The sequence below is a fragment of the Pelodiscus sinensis genome, chromosome 6 (assembly GCF_049634645.1).
Source record: "Pelodiscus sinensis isolate JC-2024 chromosome 6, ASM4963464v1, whole genome shotgun sequence".
In the NCBI taxonomy this organism is placed as follows: Eukaryota; Metazoa; Chordata; order Testudines; family Trionychidae; genus Pelodiscus; species Pelodiscus sinensis.
The window spans coordinates 52,064,168-52,088,991 of record NC_134716.1 but is presented as its reverse complement, the minus strand read 5'-3'; the positions used below and the strand labels follow the sequence as shown (position 1 = coordinate 52,088,991).

At 43.7% G+C, this 24,824-nt stretch overlaps 1 protein-coding gene and 1 long non-coding RNA gene across 5 annotated transcripts in view; one reads left to right on the top strand and one right to left on the bottom strand.

The window, feature by feature from the left end:
- MARCHF3 (membrane associated ring-CH-type finger 3) overlaps window positions 1–24,824 on the bottom strand; it is a 135,467-nt gene that overhangs the window by 25,452 nt on the left and 85,191 nt on the right. For 2 of the 3 annotated variants that reach the window (XM_075931922.1, XM_014577047.2), the window contains 2 exons: window positions 8,419–8,662; window positions 4,664–4,871 (listed from right to left, as the gene is read on the bottom strand). In XM_075931922.1, the coding sequence (XP_075788037.1) occupies window positions 4,664–4,871; window positions 8,419–8,606 (396 nt within the window). In that variant the 5' untranslated portion in view covers window positions 8,607–8,662. The remainder of the gene's footprint in view (window positions 1–4,663; window positions 4,872–8,418; window positions 8,663–24,824) is intronic. The other variant, XM_014577048.2, reaches the window with a different exon arrangement.
- The window catches only part of LOC112546944 (uncharacterized), an 87,672-nt gene that overhangs the window by 25,011 nt on the left and 37,837 nt on the right, over window positions 1–24,824 (top strand). For both annotated transcript variants that reach the window (XR_003090674.2, XR_003090673.2), the window contains exon 2: window positions 22,424–22,522. This is a non-coding gene — a long non-coding RNA (uncharacterized LOC112546944). The remainder of the gene's footprint in view (window positions 1–22,423; window positions 22,523–24,824) is intronic.

The window sequence follows — 24,824 nt, the reverse complement described above, 5'->3', positions numbered from 1 at the left end:
CTGCAGCTCTGCAGTTTAAATGAGGTAGGAATCGGGCTGCCTGTGTGCCCAGCTCCTACTACATTTAAACTGCAGAGCCCCAGTGGGGCCGCTTATTGACTAATCATGTACACGATTTAGTCAACTGCCTGCTTCTTAACATCTTTAGCACAGGCACTGACTCAGTGGATGCTTGGAGGCTGGATCACCCACAATGAAAAAATGGTGGCTTCTCCCAGCATCTCCTGCCTGCCAGTTTGCCACTCAATCAGTGCCTTCCCTCCCTCCCTGCATCTCCCACCCAATGCAATCAACTGCACACAAGAGGCTCTGCATAAGGAGCAAGGATGCAGCATACTCAGGGGAGGGAAGAGATGGAGGCAGGGGTGGAAAGAGGCAGGATAGAAGGGAGCCTTAACAAAAGGGAAAAAGTGATGGAGGGATTAGGGGCAGAGCTGGGGGTCAAGTATCTATCCCCCTCACACTGGAAACCAAATGAGTTTAGAGAGCTACAGGGTTTGGTGGCAGCCAAAGTGAGAGTTCTACAGATCACAGCAGTGCCTACACACAGGCACTAAGGACCTTTGTGGATCACACCCTATGTAAATGTACTGTTACATTTGTTTGCGATCCCTTCAGTTGGTAAAGTACATCCAAGTCTCTCACACTAGCAATCACAATGGCTGGTATCAGGCTGAGCATGGCTCTTGCTTTTCAATGTGAGAAGAAATGTTTCTTAAAGGGATGTTAATCTTCTGACAAATGAGGGAATATTTTGGTGGGGTTTTTTTGGTTTTTGTTTTGTTTTTGTTTTTTAAGAGAAGAAAATTGCTTACGATATGGGAAAAATATTGTGAATCTAATAGCCTGTTCTTTTCATATCATTAAAAATGCAGTGGAATTTTCTGGTGCTATAGTAATAAAGTACACACATGGGAGTAATTTGGTGGAACGAGCAGTCAAATTACTTGTTGCGCGGTTCATGTCAAATCTATTGCCACCCCGTTTCTCTAGAGGATGGGTGGGCAATTTTTGACAAGGGAGCCACTTCAAGATTTTGGAAGGTGGTCAAGGACCGCACTCTTCCATGATACGAAAGGAGGAGATGCAGGGTCTGGAATGGAGGTTGGGTGCAGAAGGGAGTTTGGGGTAAGGGATTAGGGTGCAGGAAGCAGACTTGAGTCTGGGAGGGAGTTTAGGTGAAGGAGGTGGTTGTGACCTAGAGCAGGGGACTGGAGTACAGAGGTTTGGGATGTGACCTAGGGTACGAGGGTATTATCTGGGGCAGGAGATTGGGGTGCATGATCTGGGAGGGGGCATAGGTATAAGGGTGCAAGAGGGGGAGACAGGGTTTGGGTGTGTTGAGTGGGGGAGCAGAGGGTTAGGGCAGGCAAGGGCTGGGGTGCCAGAAGCAGGTTGTGGCCAAGAGACTTACCTGCCAGCTGCCAAACTAGCCCGCCTGCCTGCAGAGTTTAAAACATTTCCCAGCCAGCCATCTTGCCTGGCCATGTGCTTCACTGAATAACTGAGCTGAGGAGAGGGGGTGTGGTTCTTCTTAGCTGCCAGTTATTCCAACAAGCAGCTCCCATTGTCTGGTTTCTGGCCAGAAACAGGCCAATGGGATTGTGCTGGGGGCGGGGCAGCTCCTGAAACTTCCCCCTCCGCTCCCATTTTAAAACAGAAATGGAGCCCTGCAGTAGCATTTCTGCCTGAGGCTCCCTGCTGCCTCCACAGGCCAGATCCAATGGCTTGGCGGGCTGGATCTGGTCTGTGGGCCGTATTTTGCCCAGGCCTGCTCTAGAGTGTTGAGTGAGTGATCTTCCATTATGAGAGAACTTTCAGCTCAAGCAAACTAAATATCTGTTTTTATTTTTGTTTAAACCAATTCCTTTCCATAGGTAGTACAACAAGCTGTGCTCAAACTGGGAAAGGGATAAATAAGGAGGTTATAATCTATACCATTTTCTTAGTTTCTTTCTAAGAAAATAGGTTTAAAATTTCTTCTAATAGGAAAAAGATTCCATTTTTCTTTATGGAAAAAACATTGGATTAGACTACCTTGTGTGCACTGTTTTCAAGAAGCAATATATTGTTCAACTTTTAAGCTTAGATTATACTCACAAAGATATAAACAGAAATAAAGATAACTTGTGATATTTTCTACTTGGATTTGTCCTTTTGCTCAAAATTCAGATATTTTCCCTTTCTGTTTCTTTGCTTTTTACAACTTTAATTCATTGTGATCTGACACCAAAAAATGGTTTGAACTTAAGTAAGAATTTAAGCTATTTTTAAAAATGGTACATTCATTCTGCTTTGTCTTCACATTACTGTTGACCATCTATAAAAACTTTAGGGAGGTGGTAGTAAAGAATCAAATAAAAAGTAAAATGGTAACTAACGACATGTACTGTTCTAGAATGTGCTTGCATCTGGTACGGAGTTCTCAACTTCTTCAACTGAGAAACAAAGACCATTTTTTTTAAAAGTTACTTTGTATGAAAGACAGATCACTTCAGCATGGAAGATCAAACAGCTAGCCTCCCTTGGCTCTAGAAGAGTTAGATTTTGCTCTAAATGTCACACTCCATTTGTACAAAGAAAATGTCATGAGCAGTCATTGTGAGGACAAAGCTGAAACAGGCTGGACCCTAAAATCTAGCTCATTTATTTCACGTGATCTTAGGGTCACTCATCTTGTTTCTTAGGAGACAAATACAAAATGGTTGGGACCTCAAGCCACAAATGGATCTATTTTGTTGCACCTTGCTTGAGTCAGGATCAGAGTGACTTGCTAAAACTAAACTAAACTAAAATGTCATTTTTAGTATAACCCAATGATGATGATGTTGGTCTTTAGTCCTTGTTAGCCTGGGAACATCCAAAATTAACATTTCTCAAAATGTCTTGTTCAGTTGCTGAAGCCACTGGAAAACAGCATGTAGGACTGGGCAAGAGAAGGGGACTTCCCCTCCCATTATGTCTTGAGAAAACTATAGTTCCTAGTATTCAATAGGGATTTAAAGGTGTAGTAGATTAACTGATTAACCCATAAGCAAAAGCATATAAGTTAATGCTATAGACTACATGCATTTATACACACGTACGTAAATTTTTTAGCAGGCTGGCCAGCAGCCTGACTCAGTCCTGGCTTGCGACAGGTCCTGGACATAACCCCCCGCTGCAGCTCTGCAGTTAAAGTATATTCGGAGCCGGGCAGGTAGGCAGCCCAGCTCAGTTCCGGCTCACGCTGGGTCTGGAAGCTTAGACAGCCCCCCAGACAGGGGCTGCTGCCACCTTGCACTACTGCCTCTTTATCAGAGGCATCAGCATAGGGCGACAGGCAGCTGGCCCACAAGGGGACCTGGTTTTTAAAACTGGCTCCCCTTGAAGACTAGCTCCTACCTGGCAGGGGTCTTCTCAGGAGTGAGGCCAGAATGCACTGGCTGCTGGCCCCGCCCCCAGGGACTATAGAATATTCGACTAACCAATAAGAATTCACAAGGTTACTCGACTATTCAGTTAACTGATATTTAACATCCCTAGTATTCAATACTGAACACGTACAGCCTAGCAGAAGATATTTTCTTTGCTGAAAACTAAAGAAGCTGCTCTGTCCTTATGTAAAGCATCACTGGGTAGTCTCCGCTGATCTCCCACCCCAATTGGATTGGGCTGATTTTTTTCCCTAACAGATAAATTATGGTATTGGTGGATGCAGAATCTACTTCCCATTGCTTATGAACTAGATGAAAACAAGATTTTTTTTCAGTTTATATTGTTAGTTTTTCCATGTAAAAATACAGTGCCAAGCCAAAAATCAGCCACACATGAAGTACGTACAACACATGATCAAACCTCTGTATCTTCAGCCAACATGAAGTAAGATATCACTATTCTGATAAGAATCTCAATGGGTGCGGAGAGATGGTTTTGGAGTGCAGGAATAACAAAACTTCACTTTGAAACAATTCAGTTTTAATTACAAAAGGGATTCAAATTTCACAGTATTTTAGAAGGGAGAAGGAAACTTATCAGCCAAGTCAAACCCATATCTTGACTGGTTTTTAGCATGGACCAGACAATTTTGTCCATTAAAGCAACTGCAGTATGCAATAGTCACATTTTAACTGTGAAAGGGAAAATGATTACTCAGTATTACTCTGCAGTCTTGTACACAGGCTAGAGAAGAGGGAAAAGGGCAATGTGAAGTGCTAAAAATGTGAAGCCTCCAACAAGAACAACTTCATTCTATGGGCTAAAAACAGAGTTCAGATTTGTGGGGGAGGCTGAATTAATTAATTCCTGACCTATAGTCATTATCCCAAGTAAGTATGTCTAGTGTTCCATAGATTTTTCAGTTGTTTTCTAAATGGATTTCTACCAGCCTAGCTAAAACGATATACTATGCATTTTCTACTTGTGGCAAACTGTTCACAAGATGATGTTCGTTTCAGTGTTTACAGTGGAGCAAGACCATCAATTTCATTCTTCTCACTCAAGATGATTGCTTCAAAATGAAGGTTTTGTTATTCCTGCACTGCTGCCCTTACCTCCCAATACCCCAAATCCACAGCCTTTCTTTTGCTTCAGTGAAGCTGCAAAGGCTTTGTGGTCCTCGTGTAAAACATACATCACTTGCTCATTAAAGCTAAGCTTTTGAGGACATGCCCCATTTACTGACCTCTACCAACGGCCTGGGTTTGCGCTCTACTGCAAACCTGAAGTGGCAGAGTTCACAGTAACTGGTATTCGAAGACGACAGCCAATGCTCCAGGCAGCTGCGATGAATAGTCCCCAGGGTTCCTGTACATTCACATGGAGAGAGCAGATCTTCCTGACTGCTGCCTTCATGGCAGATCCTGCACATTGGCCTGTCATTGAAAGGGCTGCTAAACAAGAAATGGAAATGGCTGGTCAGTATATTAAGTTGTAAAGCACTTCATTTCTCCCTTAGCCCATGTTCCAACATAACAAGAGGGGATGTTCACAGCATGTATATATTTCACTCTTATTTTATACATTAGCAAACATGTATAATGTTTAGCCAGGCTAAAGTTGAAGGTACTTTGATATTCTTGTTCAAAAGTGCTGCTACTTCTGGCCTATACAGTGCTAAGCTGGAAGGAAATCCTTAACAAGTGGAGAAGGGAACAGACAGACAATTTATTTATGTTGACAAATTTATCTTTTCCCACTATATTAAGAAATACACCAGGAACTGCTTTGTGGGGTGCACTACAGGAGATATCCCTAAGTGGGGCAGAGTATTTTAACCCTACCCACTACAGGGACACTAGTCATGAGCTGTGCCACTGAACTATAGGGTAAGACAGTGGTCTCCACTTTTTCAATTTGAGTGCAATGTAAGATCTACTTCAAACCTGAATACCCTTGCCCCATTTCCTTCCTGCTCCTTCTCTGAGGCCTTGCCCCGATCCACCACTTCTCAGAGGCCTCACGCTGCTCACTCCATCCCTCTTTTTCCCCCATCCTCATTCACTTTCACCAGGCTGGGATAGGGGGTTGAGTTGCAGGCTCTGGTCTTGAGTCAAGAGGTTTGGAGTGTGGGAAGGGCTCTGGGCTTATCCCAGGGCGGGGGATTGGCATTCGGGAGAGGTTTCAGGGTTGAACTCTCAGGAAGGAGTTTTGGTGCAAGGGGATAACTGCAGGAGGAGGTTCAGGTCTGGGGCGGGTTCAAGAAGCAAGCTCTGGCTGGGCACCATTTAACTGAGATGGCTTCTGGGCGATGGAGCAGTGGGGTTAAGGGCAGGCTTACGCCTGCTTTGGCCCTGCGCCATTCCTGAAAGAAGCTGGCATGTACAGCAATGGTGCCATGTGCTGCCCCTGATCTACAGGCACCGAGCCCACAGCTTCTTTTGGTCACAGTTCCCCATTACTGATCAATGGGAGCTGCAAGAGTAGTGTCTGCAGGCAAGGACGGCTTGTGGAGAGACCTCCTGCTCTCTCTTTCTCAGGGGCTGCAGGGACATGCTAGCCACTTCCAGGAGCAGCAATTACTATGGGGATAATTACTCCCGCCACAACAGGTTAGGTATTTTAGAACTCACTGCTCAAAGAATTAAATTTAAGCGTAAGAGAAATTAAAGTTATAAAATGCACAGTCCAGTCAAAAACCAAAAACAACCCACTTTGCAAGTAATAAAAGTAGTAACAAACCGCACGTATGTGTTGGGTCGGGAGATGAGAGTGAAGGACAGGGTGTTTGTGAGAATGACAGAAACACAGTGAGAGAGAGACAGAGATTTGCATTGCCAAGCTCCCTCCATCCCCTTCTCTTTGTGTGGAGATGGATACAGAAATGGGGAGAGAAGAGACACCCTGACATCAGCACCTCCCTTCTCCTTCCCACACCCTGCATGGCAAACAGGAGGTTCCTAGGGGGGCAGCTCCAAGGCAGAGGGCAGGAGCAGCATGACAGTAGGTGGAGGGGCAACTGAAGTGCCAGTGCTTGATAGCTTCCCGGCCAAACCAGTCCGGATCACCTGTCAGATGGTCCAAGATCTACCGGTAGATCCCGATCTACTGGTTGGTGACCACTGGGGTAAGATATCCTCTAAGCAGCACAGTGCACTGCCAAGTGTCTCGAAGTCAAGTGTAAATGACTGGGCACAAAAGAGATATTTCATGTTCTGGTCTGGTGAAGGCAACAGCACATGTATCTGGAGCAATTCCTTACTGCCAGCTAAGAAGCACCATTACTGGGTTCTGAAGGGAACAGTATGATTCTTCTCAGCCACAAGATGGATCACTTTTGATGGGGAACAGATGTGGGAGGGGAAGAGCACTCCTCTCTTACAACCACCCTCAGGATGCTATAGACACATGCATCCGTCAGCAAAACGAATGAAAAATAAACGAGAGAGGACTAGATCCCTAAAATTCTAGAATTATCAACTGGAAATACCTAGACTCCTGGACCCACAGGAGGTTTGACTTAGCTGTTCTTCCTGCCAAGGCAGGTAAGTTGCATTTTTGTGGGTGGATCTTTTGGCTGAGACCTTGAAAGCAGAGGCCCTGCCAACTCTGTATGGATGCTTTGAGTTTACAGGGAGTTCTTAGAATAGTGCCTTTGTCTCTAACCCAAATTACCCCCCCCCCCTCATTATTGTGCAATTGTTTTTGCTGCCCACTAACTACCCCTACTCTGGCTGCTTTTCAGTGGTGTCCTGTGTACATAGGGCCAGGTTCTCCTTTCAATACATAAGTGTAATTGACAACCTAGCCCATTGCTTATTTTAAAAAAACAAAACCCAGTGGCATGTATTTACAAGGTTGCATGCAGATCTGAGCTAGTGATTTCAGTTTATCTTAAAATCTTGATGAAATAAATTGTTTCACTTTACCCCTCCCCACATTTTTACATGGCACCTCAGCAGGTTAAGAACTTCCTCCTTTGCAGATACTTTATCTACCCAATGCAGTGGGCCTGATTCGGTGCTCGTTACACTCATATGAATCCAGTACTACTCTCAAGTCACCAGGGGAACTGAGTAGAATTTTGCCCCAAATCTCCTGTGTGAATATTGCCAAATTCTTATGGACTCTGGTACTAAAGTGTTAAAAAACAAACAAACAAAACCCATGCAGCTTAAGGTCTCAAAGTATAGGACTTGAACATATATTTTGCCACGTAATTTGTCAGTCTGAGTCAATATCATAAAAAGCTGCTATCAATCATATGAGAAATGGCTCAGGCAATGAAGCTTCCATGTGAATCTTCACAAGAGACAGATTCTTTCCTGGTTCAGTACGTTAGCGCATGTGGCATGGTTTAGGAGTGGCAATCTGAACAAAATGCATTATGAAAGTACTACTAACAGCACGTAAGAAAAGGAGAACACTGTAGGCAACAGTCTGTACCCTGACAATGACACTGAGTGTTAGAGATGAAACACACAAATGAGGCATAATTGGAATAAGTGTTCTCATTAGTAAATAATGAGTAGCAAACACAAGTCATCAGAATTTTACCCCTGAAGTTTCCTTCAAATCAAGAGAAATTATTGAAACTTACTCACTTGACCCTCTGTATCTTCAGATAGCACTGCTACTTTTTGTTGCATGAAGTTGAGTTTCATTAATAAAGTGGGATGATGATGATAAATTTATAGTGACGAGAGCTTCATTATCACAATAGCAAATCTTACATAAGCAGCAACACATCTATCTCCTACTGTGTGTGACTTAAAATAAAAAACTAAATATGATGAATTTTTTTTAGCTTCTTATTTAATTGTCACAGAAATGGATATGACTGAGCCAGTATGTGTGAGAGACTTTTTTTTTTTTTTATGAAGATCTTTTGTTGGATACAGACTTCAATGACAAGTTAATTCTAGCCTCCCCCGTCTGCACTTCCTAGCTAAAACAGTTTAATGATCAATTACATGTTTTCTTGATTTGGTACTACTGTACCTCTGTGTGGCAAGAGTCCTTACTACTGTTGACAGAAGCTGCCCGTCCTTGGCTGAAACTTGCATGACATACTGCGGTTGTCCATTCACAAGACTGCTACAATCCTCCACGGTCTTTACCAGAGGAGCAGCTGAGCTGGTGCAGTCTGGTAAGACTTCAGGCAGGTGACTGCAACGGCTGGTTGTCATGGCAATAGACAGCAATTACTTTGCTAATGGCTTCCACATTCATACAGGATTTCCATCTAGGAACAAATCAGAAAACAATTTATTAAAGCAGGGCTGTTAACAGTGAATGCAAAATTACAGGCAACCAACATCCCATTAGTTAAAATGAAATAGGGTTGGAGTAGCACCTTTTATCTTCTTACAAATTTTACACACACAATAAACCATGCTACTTAATAACACTGCAGCAGGCACATCTCTCTGTGTAACTCTGTCCTACTGATCATTCTAAATTTTTTTAAAGAAAAAACCTACACAGCTCTTGGTTTTGAGAGCTTAAAATATTACTTATGCACCGTGCACAACCTGCTATTTTTCATCTATCTCTGGGAAGCAACTGCATGTATAGGGTTTCCTTTATTTGTTTTTCTCTGTGGATTTCTAAAGTCATATTGGAGATAAATGAAAAGATTGGAACCTTTTGTCGGTCTCTTTTGCCTGCATGTGAAAATGAATATATTAGGTTCATTTTACCTTGACATTTGCCTCTGACCACAAACTAACAGGGCTACATCATGAAAGAAAGTAGTTGATAATCTACTCTGTGAAAATAATCCATTATTGCTAAGCACATTACTTCAACACAGCAGAACAGAGAAACAGCAAAGAATCCTATACCAAGCGTTTGTGACATAAACCTACTTAATGATAGCCTGCATATGGTAATAATTCATGCCACTAGGTGAGGTAAAAATCATAGCATGCATACAGCTCTCTCATACATCTGGCTCATTTTCCCATCACTTAGAATATATTTTATATGCTGTCCCGGGGAGTGGTAATTGCAAAGCAAAGGTTACACTAGCAATCAGGGAAGAAAACAGAGTCTTTGTACACACATTCTTTGCAGCTTCACATAATGATGCTTATTGTGTCCAGGTGTGATTTTTAAGGCAAGGCAGTGTGAGTCCATGTATAAGACATGGGGCTCAGTGCCTTGAGACTTTATTTTACTGAATCAATGCAGTACTGGGCAGATCACTTGGGCAAAAACCCTTTTGGGAGTTGGTGCCAAAATATCTGTGCGGGTCTGAGCTTAACTGCTCTGGAAGACCACTGCTCTTTCTTTGTAACATGCTTTGAGATCCCTGAATGTAAAATACCATTTTAAGTGCTATGAATGACTAGCACATTTACCTGGCATGGCTTAGGTCCTTAAGGAGCAGCTCAGGGCAGGAGACTGGGGAATGCAGGAGTCAGGGTTGGGGTGGGGGTGAGGAGGGGCTCTGGGCAGGAGATTATGTGGGGGAAGGGGGCGAGAGAGGGGATTCAGGGATAGAGCAATCCCAGACAGACAAGGTGTGCTCCCAGCTAGCCCCTCTATCCTGCCTGATGATTATGTCTCTTTTCTATATTGTTTTAAGAGAAGCAATCCCATTCCAGGTGCATTCCATTTTCCAGGCACGACTAAATCCTTATAATGCTTTTAAGTTAGGATAAGGGAAAGCTGTATGCCGAATTTGGGGGTCCTAGGACTTACTGTTTAGGATGAATTATTGAACAGAAACTCTCGCAAATATATAGTAAATTATTATTCTTTGCACACACTGAAACCAGACTTATATAGTGCCTAAGGGTATGTCTACATTGCATTCCTCTTTTGAGAGAGGAATGCAAATGCAGATGAGCGAAATTGCAAATGAAGCGCAGATTTGAATTTACTGCGCTTCATTTGCATAATTGCGTCCAACCGCTACTTCAAAATACGCTATTTTGAGATAAAAACGCCATGTAGACGTGGTTATTTTGAAAGAAACCGCTTCTTTTGAAATAATCCTTACTCCTTAAAAAATTAGGTTTAACGTAGTATTTTGCGCTTCATTTGCAATTTCGTTTGTCTGTATTTGCATTCCTCTCTCGAAATAGGAATGCAGTGTAGACATACCCTAAGTGTTTCTGTATGCACAACTTTTAGTTCACAGAAAAACTCAAAATGTAATTCATCTTGTAGCCACCATTATTTGTACTGTACCAAAGCATTCAAGGATTCAATCTGTGCATTTACATAATAATCATTAATTCACTCTTTATACATACATTTCTAAAGAGCTCTTAAAAGAAGCAGTGTAATTTGATCTTGCTGGATTTGAACAGACACAGCAATGTCACTATTGACCTTCTGAAGTCTCCTGACTGGATCTCTTTGACAGTAAGACCTTGGGCAGATGCAATGATGATGCCATGCCATTTGTACAATGCAAGGTTTAGTATGGGTACAGGCCTTCTTAGGTTTCTAAGAAAAGGAAAGAATGCCAGGAGTGGGAACATCTGTGTTTTAATGGGATAGTTTCAGCTACCTTTTCAAACTCAATACCCCAGAGAGAACTGAATGCCGATGAGCCAGCTTACAGTAGTTTCAATGTTCAGAGAACAGGGAAAAGAAGGAAATCACAGTCTGACCCTCATTTACAAGGAAAATGAAGCAAATGACTAATTTCAAAACCATTAGCACATAAAAGATGAAGACTTCTTACGAGAATAGGACCCACAGGATTTTCAAAGAGTATGTGCAGGCACATGATTACCAGTAACACTTTTGTTTTAAAATACATGCTGAGACTGTTCAACAAGAATATGCAGCAGCAGAGTAGCTGCTTCATTAAACTTAAATAGCCTAGACAGTACTGTGCTTACAGACCCATGCTACAGAATTATATATTTCTTTTCTGATTGCTTCACTGGCCTCATTATGTACAACAGCAAATTTATTGTTCCATATAAAAAGTGACCATTCAAGCCTCTATAAACACATCCATCAGCCATGTGGTAAATTTTAAGAGCATTTTCTGAAACACCAGATGATGCAACTAAATGCAGACTATTAAAGCACAGAGAAATTTTAGCTTTGTAGCTATGTCCCATCTGTAATGTTAATTCAAAACTTTGTGCGCAGCATTGCCTTGGAATTCCAGGCTAGTGTAGAAACCTTGCCCTAGTCTTTTGTCTAACTTAATAATTTTCACTTTTCTAATGAAAAAAACATTAACATAAAATTGATTACATTAATTCAGGCCTTGAGAATAACTTTAAAAAGTTTTGTTACAATTTTAGCATAGCTCTAAAATGTAATTAACTTGATTCCAAACAGTACTTTTGGGAATGTATTTCATGCAAACTGAATTCCACAGTATATGCTTGAAGCTAACACAATTAGAGGGTTCAATATTAAGCATATATTATATTCTTAGGTAAAGATCAAGATTAATTGTTCTAAGAGGTATATACTGGCTAAAGCGAAGCCGAAGTCAATGTGGACTCTAAAGAACAATAAATCTTTATAGCCAATAAAACCCTAAATTAATTCTGAATGTTTTCCACCCAAAGTATCTGAAATCTCTCCATTGTAGCCATAAATATTTAAGCAGAGAAAGTAAGAGCAAAGAGAAGGAAGAAAAGGGGTCTTTTCGCATAGCACTGGTGCATGTCTAAACAACATCCCTCTTTCGAAAGAGGGATGTAAATTAGACAGATCAAAATTGCGAATGAAGCTGGGATTTGAATTTCCCGTGTTTCATTTGCATAATGGCAGCTGTGCATTCTTTTGAAAACGGGTATTTTGAAAGTGAAACCACCATCTAGACACGGTTCTTTACAAAGAAAAGCCTCATTTTTTGAATACAGGATCTTTCGAAAAAGGGTTTTTCCTTTTGAAAACTGCGTCTAAATGGTGGTTTCACTTTCAAAATGAAACCACCATCTAGACGCAGTTCTTTCAAAAGAAAAACCCTTTTTCGAAAGATCCTGTACTCAAAAAATGAGGCTTTTCTTTCTAAAGAACTGCGTCTAGATGGTGGTTTCACTTTCAAAATACCCGTTTTCGAAAGAACACACAGCCGCCATTATGCAAAGAAACATGGGAAATTCACATCCCAGCTTCATTCGCAATTTTGATCTGTCTAATTTACATCCCTCTTTCGAAAGAGGGATGTAGTCTAGATATAGCCTAAATGAAAGATGTAATATTAAGGAGGCAGACGGACTGAGAAAGGCAATGCTAACACAAAGTAATATGACCATGTGAAAGGGTTGAGATGAACAGAAACAGTACCAGACACACATACCTGGCTCAAACTTTGCAACTGGAAAGTCCAGGAGGACAGCCCTAGACTTGATCCTGTTTCTAATGAAAGCTGGCATTGAATTTGTGGTGACAAGAGTATACTTATTGACTTGAGAAAATATGTATCTGTCATTTCCTTTCTCTGCACTGATTACTGCAACCTTCTCATCTAGACTGATTCCCACCTAGTCCCTTCTCTTAGTAAAATTCTGCTGAGAAAATTCCCTTCCTATTGTGCTATTCAACCCATGAATTTCCCTATTCTCCTTTCACATTGCCTTTGGCACCAGATTCAAATGCTTTAGTCTCACCTGTTTTGAAAGTGCTGTAAAATGTAAAAGATTATTAAACCTCAATTGCACTTCAGAGAGACCGCACTAAAAAAAAGTTCAGGGCACTGTCTGCCCATAACTGCAGGTAAGTACATGATACGATTCTCCTTTCTTTCTCCCTCTGCACCTTTTATGGCATCCTTTATTATTCTCGGGAGCAAACATTAAATAATCTTCTCTCTGAGTGGTTCCCTGACCACAGTTTGAAAATTCTGAAACAAGCAGCTTCTTTTTTAGTGAGTTCATCCTATGTCAGTGTTTCTCAACCTTCTTTTTTTTTTTTTTATAAAGTACCCATTTAAAAAAATAATAAAATAAGAAACCCCTGGTACCTACAATTTTCAGACACACAATATTTTTTCTACTATTGCAACACATTTGTTTAAACAACTTAATCATAGCTGGGCGGGCAATGAACTTTTTGAGTGTAAAAAGTACAAAAATAATAAAGTGCTATAAAACTTAAAACAAAAATTCACAGGTTGAGAAACACTGTCTTATGTGTAGCTCTCTAAAACAAAACAGTGTTAAAAAAACTCATAAGGGTAGTTGCACTTTAAACATAAGTGGTTCTGTGGCACCTTAGAGACTAACCAAAAGATATAGAATCATGAACTTCCATAGGCAAAACTCCATTTCATCTGATGAAGTGGGTTTTGCCCATGAAAGTTCATGGTTCTATACACATTTATTCCTAGGTAGTATAATTTTGCTTTTGGATTTTTGATTTAATTGACCAACATGAAAACAACATGTAGCCTATCTACTCCTTAGTGCAGTGATCTCCAGGCCGTTGATCCCGACTGACCAGTTGCAGTTCCCTAAGAGTCGATCACTGGGGCCAGCTGGCCAGGCAGCTGCCCCCTCTTTGATCCAGCCCAGCTGGAGTGCAGTGTAGCCTCAAGATATATCTACACTACAGAGGTGTGGGTTTGTTTGTTTTTTTAACAGAAAAACGTCCTTTTTCCAAAAAAACTTCAATTATGTCCACACTGCAATCACGTTCTTCTAAAAGAAAATTTAAAAAAAACAGAGGGTTTTTTCCGACATTGGTAATCCTTATTCTATGAGGAAGAAGCTTTTTTCCGAAAGAGCTCTTTTGGAAAAAGGCGTGTGTAGATGAGGAAGAGGGAGTTCTTTTGAAAGAAGAGGAAAGGAAAAAGCACAGGTGCCCTAGTGGCCACTCCATCGATAGCAATCAGAGCTGAAATGCAAGATAGCATCCATTCAGCGTGGACACTATCTTTCAAAAAGGCAGATCGCTTTTTCAATGTGCTTTTGCAGTGTGGACACTTTTTTTCGGAAGAAGTTTGTTCAGAAGCTCTCTAAACCTGCAGTCTAGTCATAGCCTCAGTGAGCTGAATGCCATGGTCAGCTGGCTGGGCGGCCGCTCCTCTTTGTTAACCTGCCGACGGGAGGAGAGGCACATGTGTACACACACGAGCACACACACGTGCATGCCTGGCTCTGGTCTCCTGCTCTGGGAGGGGGTTGGGCTGGGCCTGCTCCGCAGAAATGGGGCTAGGCAGCTGGCACATGTGGTGCACCAGGGCCTGTGCTATGCCATGCTGTTTCCCACAGGCTGTGTGTGAGGTTAGGGAGCCCCTTTCCCAGTGCCCCGCTCTGCCTAGCTGGGCTGGAGCCAGGCATGGGCAGCCCCAGGCTCTCCCTTCCCCAACCCGAGTCACTGCCTGCAAGTAAAGGGCTGGGCCAGGCAGGGAAGAGATTCTGCCCCCGCTTCCTTGCTCCAGCAATGCTGTCCTGCCAGAGAGTGCGCTGGGGCACAGGGATGTGAGAAGGAGGGGAGGGGGAAAAGGAGGATGCGGGGGTAGGGGTTGCACCGAGGGGCCTGGGGCATGCAGGGATCAGACGGGGGGGGGGGGGGATCATGGGGCTGAGGGGCACAAGGCTGGAGCAGAGGGAAGATGTGAGGGAGGATACTATTTTACTTTCGGAAGCTGCATTTTCAGAAGCTTACCTCCCCACGTCTTTGCCTCCCTCCCCAACTAGCTATTTGGCTGCATTCTTACCCTCTCACCTTTTCTGCATTACTCCCCTCAACCCCCTCCTGGCCCCAAACTCCCTCTCTACCTCCACCCCACACCCTCTCCTGCTGCCAAACTCCCTTCCAGACCCTACCCTCCTCACCCAGATCCTCCATCCCCATCCCACTCGCTGGCAGCCCTGCCCCACACATTGAGCCCCTCATTTCTGTTCACACCCCAGAGCCTAAGGGGGTCTGTAAAATCCACTAACTCTGGAACCCCAGAAAAGTACAACTGGCCTATGGGAAGCCCTGAACTTCAGTCCTCCCTGTCCCTTCTGCTCACCACATGGGGGTGGAGTGCCAGAGGAGTGAGGTGTCTCAGTTGGGGGCCACATCAGTGAGCGTTGAGGGGTTTGGGGAGGACTTTTTTTGCTTCTCACTTGTGTGGTCCCCAACTGATTTTTCTGTGGGTCAGTGGTCCCCGACCCAAAAAAGGTTCCCCACTCCTGCCATAATAAAGAAAACATTGAAACCTAAGCTAACATGAAAAGTGCTTAGTCTGTTTAATAATTAAATTAAATCATTTTCCCCAGCTGCAGTACTAGCAAAATGGCTCAGGTGTAATTATGTAACTTTCCAATGGCAACGGGTTGTCCACAGAAAGGTTTGGAGAGGGCAGGGCCTCAAGAACGGGGTGGAGTCTTAGGGAAGGGATGGGGTAGATCCTGGCTTGCCCTGACATTTAAAAAGTGATCTGAGGGATAAAAAGATAGGAGACCATTGCACCAGTCACTACCATGTGCCTGCTGAATGGTGGTGATACTTTGCACCGATCTGTAACATTTTTTTTGAGAAATCTGAAGCAGCTTATAGCAATTAATACTGTAAATCTCAGTACACCACTGTGCGGTGCAGAAGTAGAGTAGGAAACTACTGCCCAGAAAGTGTTGAAGTGAATTGCTCAAGGTCAATCTGGAAGTCTGTGGCAGAACCACATTTCCTGAATCCTAGTCTTCTACTTTAGCCCCAATGCCTTATCTTTTGCCCCATAATGACTGACTTAATATTATAAGATGCTTTTCCAGCAAAGGTCAGCATTAACTTATAGACCAGGGCTGAGCAAAAGGGCCTCTGCAGGCTGGAGCCAATGAAGGCCTAGGGATGGGGGAGCACGAGGCACTTAGCATCAACCCTGGTAGTTGACTCTAAGCAGCACGGACTGGAGGGCAGGGAGCAAGAGACTTTGAGCGGTTCCCCCCACCCACAGGCTAATCAAGACCTGTGGGCGGGAGGCGGCAGGGAGAGTACACCAAGTCTCCCCCCACCCTGCAAGGGGCGCAGCGCTTCTAAGCGCCACACGTTCCTTGCAGGATGGGGGGAGGGCGGGAGGAGACTTTGCATGCTCCCCCGTCAATCAGGGCTTGGGGGTGGGAGGAGTTCGCAAAGTCTCCTCCCCCCTGCAAAGGGCTCAGTACTTAAAACCAACTGCCAGCTTCTGCTCAGTTGGTGGTTGACTAAGCACGGTGCCTTCTTTGCAAGGCGGGGGCAGCGAGCAAAACTTCACATGCTCCCTGTATCCAGGCTGACTGACTGACCTGGGGGCAGGGGAAGGGGAGCATGCAAAGTCTCCTCCCACCACCAGGGGCAGGAGTGCCTAGAAGGAACCTCCAGCTGCTCAGAACAGCTGGCGATTCTCTCTGATGGGGGCGAGGGCAAAGACTTCATGCACTCCCCCACCCCCAGACAAATCAGGGTCTGTGGGTAAGGAAGCATGGAAATGTCCTGTCCCCACCCCTTCCACCTCAGGCCTTGTCCCCTCCGGGGCAGTCCAGGGCAACTTCAAAAATTTCTGAAGTGGCCCCCAGTCAAAAATTATTGCCCACCCCTGTTATCGACTCTTTTCCTTCCTGATCTGCTCACTCACACCCACAGATGGCACAAAATACGACCAGTGGGCTGTTATCTGTCCTCTCACTTCCTGCCCTTTTTTTTGGATTATTCAAAATTGCTTTCTGTGGGATCTTTAAACACAAAAGCAATCAATATACAGACCAGCCTATCTTCCCTCCTCTGCCTCCTTTGTCACTACAACAAAGAGGTAAAATGTGATAAAGAGGCTGTAGGTAGTCCTTTAAATACAAATGCCACCAAATGTTGGCAATCCAGATTATGGAATGAAATTATAGGCCTTCGTTTCTTGGCTACACCAACAGCAGAATATTCCTAACAAGAAACAGTTACTTCAATAGCAAAGGATTTTCCTCCTTCAGGAGAGGAAATTCTGGGGATCCTGTAATTCTGGGATCAAACGACAGGACTCCAAAAAGACCTGTTTGCAAGGCATACAGACTTCTTATTTAAATTATATCCGAACATATGGAGTTTGCAAAAAACAGCCTCACCAGCCAAGGAAGGAATTTCAACAGCAACTCACCTGCATTTATAAAACAGGCACATGCATTGGAATCCTCATTGCACTTTTGATTATTGTGCATAAATTGAACTAATTTCTTAAACACACTGTGCTAGTGAAGAGCCACTGTGCTAATGAATTCAATTACAATTGTGGATTTTCAGTTTTAATGAAGACAGACTCTCTTTGGAGCTTCAGCAGAAACCCTGAGTGGTTTGAATTCACATGAGACAAAAAAAGCTCTTACAAGTAAGCTGTGGGAGGCAAAAGTTATACAAATATTGAAGTGAAGCTCTTGTGTAAACTGCCCATTTGTGCTTTTTCATCACCCTTGTTAAAAACAGCACATAATGCATCTGTTACATGCATATGCTTGGAAACCCATTCTCTTTTCCCACTCCACATCCCCATGAGTCTCTGATCAGTTCCAAGAAATGCAACTCAAAAGCTCATATCAATCAGCTTTGTGACTCTGGAACCAAGAGGAGAGGGTGTGCGCACGCACGCATGCACTTGTTCCCAGAAGTTTTCCCTAAAAAGTCTCGGAGAGGTAGCCACGTTAGTCTGTAACTTTAAAAATTAGTAGACCTGTGGCACCTTAGAGACTAACAAAAATATATAGAGTATTATGAGCTTTCGTGAGTAAAACCCTCTCGGGTTTTACCCATGAAAGCTCAAGATCCTATATATTTGTTAGTCTCTAAGGTGCCACAGGTCTACTTGTTGTTCCCAAAGGAGTGCTAGTGTCTCGGAAGAACAAAAACCTAATCCGTGGCGGTGCTTTGGTTCCCATTTATTTTTACATTCCTTAAGAAAATATATTTATCTTTCTCTCCAGAATCTTTTACTCGCAGGTCAACACTATGTGTTGCTCACTGTTTTAAGTTACCATTAAGCATCAAGGAGAAATCACAAGCTAGTAATGTTAAAGACCAAACGGGAAACCAAGTCACATATTGCTCTTGACAATCCTTACATGGGTTGGTATAATCATGTTTTTTTAAGGGCCTCAATGGAGCACCCGATTCTGCCAGAAAATTTTGCTAGTGAAGATAAAGACTTCTGGGCAAAATGGATTTATGACAACATGGCACACACAACCCACCGCTTTCATGTTTTTGCTATGATTAAAGACTGCAGACTTATTTCAGAATGGTTTGATGTTCATAGAACTGGAAGAGACCTCAGAAGGTCATCAAGTCCAGCCCCCTGCTCTAGGCAGGACCAATTCCAACTAAATCAACCCGGCCAGGGCTTTATCAAGCCGAGACTTAAACACCTCTAGGGATGGAACTTAAAACACCTCTAGGTTTTTTGAACATATAAGGTTGTGTACCACAGAAGAGGAGTACTTAATTATGTCTATGTCAAGCTGAAAAATATCATTTGGGGGCAGCCAGAAAGTAGGCTTGTCCTTTAAGGGAGTTGAGCTCAGCTCTCCTAGTTAACTTTTTGCCCAGGCAACAGGTATTTAGGGTCTCTGTAAGAGGAAGCCTGCTCATATCAGTGAGAAGGGAGATGGAAGGCTCTCTTGCAGTAAGGTCAGGTGAGTGATAAGGGCTATGGGAGAGTGGTTCTCCACAGTGAGCTTGAAAGGAGGGTCTGGGAGCCCTGAGCCCAGACACAAGGCTAAGTGGGAAGCCTCAGGGGAAGAGTATTGCTGTAAGCAGTGTTGAAAGGAATTGATATTTGCAAGTGCTTAGAGAGAGTTGAAGCTCAGACTTCAGTGAGGGTGGGAGGAAAAGCCCCTTCGATGGCTTCATGCCACCAGAGAAAGTGAACTGCTGAACTTAGAAGGGAGCAAGAACAGGAACTACTGCCCAGAGGGTAAAGATGTTAGGTAGCCCTGGGAGGATGCACTCTGAGCAAACAATGGAAGATCTTGCTAGTCTGAACAGCCGGGAAAGGGCTTTGTTTCTATTAGACTTGTTCTATTAATTTTTGAAGGTGTAGACTTGTGTGATATGCCTGGAGGGCTTAGTCATGTTACTGATCCAGCAGTGCTGGAGGACCACTGTAGGGAGACAATAAGTTTACCAGAGCGAGGAGATTAAGGCAGATATCTTACCTATATCTTACCTACCTTAGCTTTCAGGAAGGCAATATTGCCACATATTGTAGGATCAACATATCAGATTAGAAACTAGCATAAACCCTTGAAGTATGAGGATTTTCCAAAAAAAATTCATCACTGATAACCCTGGATACTCTATTCATAGAAATGTTCAATCCTCTTGCATGTTACTGGCTCCAGTGACTCCCTGGGGCAATGAGTTTCACAGTCTAATTATACACAGTGTTTGTGTGGGGGAAAGTATTTCCTTTTTCTGGCTTTGGATTTCCTTTCCTATTTTCACTGAAGATCCCTTTGCTCTTGGATGAAACACAGAAGTTCCTCTAAAACCCACCTCAGTTCCTCATCTGATTTCAACCCCCCAAAACTGCTACGGACTCTTTGTCCCAGTTTCCTGGTCCTCTCTCACTCCCCCCCCCCCCCCCCCCCATCCCTCAGATGGATATCCCAGAAGACAAAATTATAAGGCTTCTCAACATTTCTATACTTTCCATTTTAACTTGTCTGTTTCTTAACTATAGGGTCTGCCTACACCAAAGCACATTCAGAACTTCTGATTAAAGGGATAATAAGCGTAATAACCTCCATCATAGTCAGTCACCAAAGACCAACCCTGGGAGCCATCTACAGTTAAAAAGCACAAGCTTCTACTACTTGGATTCAAGATACAACTCCCTTAGCTGACAGCTCTACTGGTATCCTCTAAAAATCCACCAGAGGAGAAGGGCACAAAACACAAGTTGGACAGTGAATTTTAAAAAGTGCAAAACATTATGCAATATTTTTCACAATGAACACCAGCAGGGGATTAACTGGGAGTATAAGAATATTTGAAAAATCAATTTTAGAATAACATTTTTCATTACAACAAATAGTCTGGTAGCACTTTAAAGACTAATGAAACGTATAGACGGTATCATGAGCTTTCGTGGGCTGTGCCAGACTACCAGACTAGTTGTTGTTTTTAAGTTCTTCTTACAGACTAACTTGGCTACCCCTCTGAAAGTTTTTAATTATATTAGCATTCTGGCTTAAAAGAAAAATCCTGTTAAAAACTTATATGGTATAGCAGCATTCAGTGTTGAAGAAAAACAACTTTGCAAAGTTATGGGATACAAGTTGAGAATGTTGAGACAGGAAGATGATATGCTTATTTACCACTTGGGCAAGACATGCTATGTAATGCCTGCAAGATTTCTCTGAAAAGTTTTATAATATATAGCAGCACAATGCTGATTTCATTGATATTGTTGAGCAATTCAGGCAGATTTTATTTTAGCCTGCATCTTACTAGTTTTGAATACTGTAGATCACAATTCGGAGCTGCAGGGCTTTAATACTGCTGTGCTATAAACTGTATATTAACTGCGGTTTTATAAACACCCATTTCACAGAGAACTGAGCATCACTACCACTAGACAATGGCACAAAGCAATTCAGTGTGAATCACAGAAATGCACGACTGGAAGGAATAATCAACAGGTCATCTAGTCCAACCCCTGAACTGAGACAGAACTTAGGGCTTGTCTACACTGGCACGTTTTGTTGCCAAAACAGCATTTCATGACAAAAACCTCAGTGAATTCACATTAAAATGCAACAAATGTTGCGATATACAGCCTTTTTTTATGACAAAAAACTTCCAGCCCTGTGAGGGACTTTTGACTCTACGCTGTTGACAATCATACAGTGTGTACTAAGTAGGTTCTTTGTCAAATTTACTGGATTCCAGCATGCATCCCACAATGTTCTGTTTAGTCACTCTGGACATCACCTTGAACTCTGCTGTCCTAGGTAAACAGATGCCCCCCCCCCCCCCCCCCCGCCCACAAACCCTGGAAACTTTAAATGCATTTCCTGTGTCTGCAGCACATTGTGTGGTCATTTCATAGCATCTTCTCAAGGAAAGAGGGGTGAGCCCTGTGTGAGAAGCAATATGAGTGAGAAACCCTGCAAGGCAGAGCCAAGATCAAGGAACTCCAGCAGGTGTACCTGAGGGTAAAGGAGGCAAATATCCCATCTGGTGCTGCACCCAAAACATGATCGTTTTATAAAGAACTGGACAGAATCCTGAGTGGGGACCCCATGACCAAATCCCAGGACATTGTGGACAGTTCTCAAAAAAGCCAGAAATACTTGGCACACGTTGATGAAGAGACTGAAGAGGGCCAGGAGGTGAGGGTCAATTCAGTGATAACTTGTGCTCCTGGCAGCAAGGAATTGTTCTCAAGTTCCTCTCTTGGGCTGTGTCTACACTGGCCCCTTCTTCGGAATAGCCATGCTAATTTAGAACTTTGGAATAGGGAAATGCGCGGGGGATTTAAATATCCCCCGCAGGATTTAAATAAACATGGCCGCCACTTTTTTTCCGGCTTGGAGAAAAGCCGGAAAAGAACGTCCAGACTGGCGCGATCCTCTGGAATAAAGCCCTATTCCGGAGGACCTCTTATTCCTACTTGAAGGGCTGCTTGAAGTAGGAATAAGAGATCCTCCGGAATAGGGCTTTATTCTGGAGGATCGTGCCAGTCTGGACGCTCTTCTCCGGCTTTTCCCCAAGCTGGAAAAAAAGCGGTGGCCATGTTTATTTAAATCCCACGGGGGATAATCCCCTATTCCAAAGTTCTAAATTAGCATGGCTATTCCGAAGAAGGGGCCAGTGTAGATGTAGGCTTGGTGTTCACACCTCTACATCAGCTGCTAGAAGTGGGTCTCATCCTCCCTGACTGAATTGACCTCGTTATCTCCAGCCTTACTCTTGATTGGTACTGTTTTCTTATGCCTGTATATTTATACCTGTCCCTAGAATTTCCACTACATGCATCTGTCGAAGTGGGTCATTGCCCACAAAAGCTTATGCTCCAATAAATCTGTTAGTCTATAAGGTGCCACAGGACTCCTCGTTGCTTTTGCAGATCCAGACTAACATGGCTACTCCTCTGATGTTTGCGAGGATGCTCAGCAAGTCTACATGGAAGAGATGCAGGGTGTTGAAGCAATGGAAGGAACACAGAGTAAGTTGCTGTGCAGGGGTTGGGGGCTGAGTGGGCAGCAGCCATGTGGGGTAGGGTGGAGGTGGTGCCCCGGTGAATAGTTGCTGCGCAGATGGTCGGGGTTGGGGGCTGAGCGGGAAGTGGCCATTCTGGATGCTAAGTTGCATTACGCAGTTGGGGAGGGGAAGCAGCAATACGGGACAACCAGAAGCTGTATTCCTCTGAGCTGACTAGCACTCCCTGGCTCTGCGTTATGGCCAAATGCAGCATTGACACATGCACAGAAAGCAATAGAATGTTCCTGGGAAACGGTGTTGAAGATTCACCCGATGTACTTATTAGTTTTCTCATGGAGATTCCATCGAGGACTGTCGTTTCCCCCTCCCACACACACACGCACACCTTGGTACGACAGTTTCCCGAACCAGTTCTCAATGTGTGCTGCCCAAACCAAGGCAGCACACAGTTTGGCTGCATAAGGACCAGGGAGCCCCTATCGCTCAGCCTGCATTTGCTTGTTAACCTTCAGCAGGGATATGTCAGCAAGAGTGATTGCAGCCTGTGGACAAGTGTAGGATTATCAAAAACTGTTTCCTTGTGAAAAGCTGCACAACTGCGGTCTGTACTTTCTTGGGGAATCATAGCCCATCTCTCCTTCACTCCACTTTCTCCCCCACTTTTAAAACTCACCACAGTCACAGCGTCCGCAGCAATCTGTTTCCCCCTCCAGGATAATCCAAAAATGGGAAGTTTTCTTCAGGGACATGGATGTTAGTGAATATGTAACAATCTTTATCATGAAAAGTAGCTATTAACAGTTACTTCTGCAGAACAGCCCTTGAGAAGTCAGCCATGTTCCCTAGCAGACAAACTGCATCAACTGAGGGAAAAAAAAAAGCCAAGGACACGCAAGGATCTGGTGAAGGAATTGTGTCACTAACAAGTCAGTCCAAGGGGAGAAAAGAAAAAAAAAAAGAAAAAAGCAGACCGTTATGGACAAGCAAGTCAGAAATCAGACGACTGAGCACATGCTCTGGTGGCAGTGGGGCCAGTGTGGGGCAGAGCACAGCCCCGACTGGATCTGGCGCAGAAGGGAGCACAGCTCCACTGAGGCCTGAGTACCAGGATCAGCACCCCCGAGTGTGGCCCTGGCTGGGGCAGGCTGGGAGCACAGGGGTCTGGCAGAGCAGGGAGTGCAGCCCTGGCTGAACCAGAGGGAGTGGGGCTGGCAGCTGGAAGAGCAGCCTGGACTGGTGTCTGGGCATAATGGGAAGCCCAGCACTGGCAAGGCTGGGAGAAGTGGGGCTGGTGGCAGGGAACAGGAATGGCAGCTGGAAGTGGAGCCTTCAATTCCTCTGGTCCGGCAAACTCTGTGGTTTGGGACCACCCAGGTTCTGAGGGTGCAGGACCAGGAAAGCACCACCTGTATTATCCAAACCATTTACGAATATTGAATAGAACCAGACCCGGGACAGATCCCTGAATGTTCCTTTATTTGTTATGTGTTTTCAAAACATCACTACCCATCCATAAATCAGTGCTTCTATTTAGATGCCCTGAATTTCAAACCATTTTAAATTGAGGGTGACACCTTTTTTTCCTTGGCACAGTAGAACTGTATAAATAGAAAAGTTCAAATTGAATAAATACAAATGTACATATAAATCAAGTATAAATGTAAATATATTAATACACTTTTCATTAGTAAAAAAAAGTTCATGAAGTTTGCCAAATGAATACTTACACTAGCCAAACTTTGGGCCACATTTACAAAGTCACTTAGGCTTGGAAGTTCAATACCAAGGCCCCACTTACACTTTCAATACCACAGCTCAGCTGCTACCTAACCCTACAAGTGCCTAAGTCTTCTTTGCACTTTAATTTTTACCAGTGGGCATGCATGATAATGCTCTACAGCCAACCAGCAGCTGGGCACCAAAGCTGTGGAGCTGCCATAGTAAGTTTCTCAAACTGTGTGTGCCTACGCATCTCATCAGTGGGGCCTGATGATCATGTTTTGAGAGTGCTTATAGCATCGGGAACAAGTTTGTGTGTGTTCCCAATAACCCTAAAGCCCAGTGGTTAGAGAATTCCCCTTGGAATTGGAGACTCAAATTTGAATTGAACCCAAGTCTCCTACCTAGATACTAGGCTGAAGCCCCTCCCTCCCCACCACTGTCTCTGGCACAATGAATATTTAATTGTATACAATGGGGAACAGCAACCACCAGGAAGATTGGGAACCCCCCTGCACCACTCAAGAATAACCCGTAGTTAGATCTGGGCTCAAGTAGAGAAGAGAAGGGATTTGAATCTTGGTCTC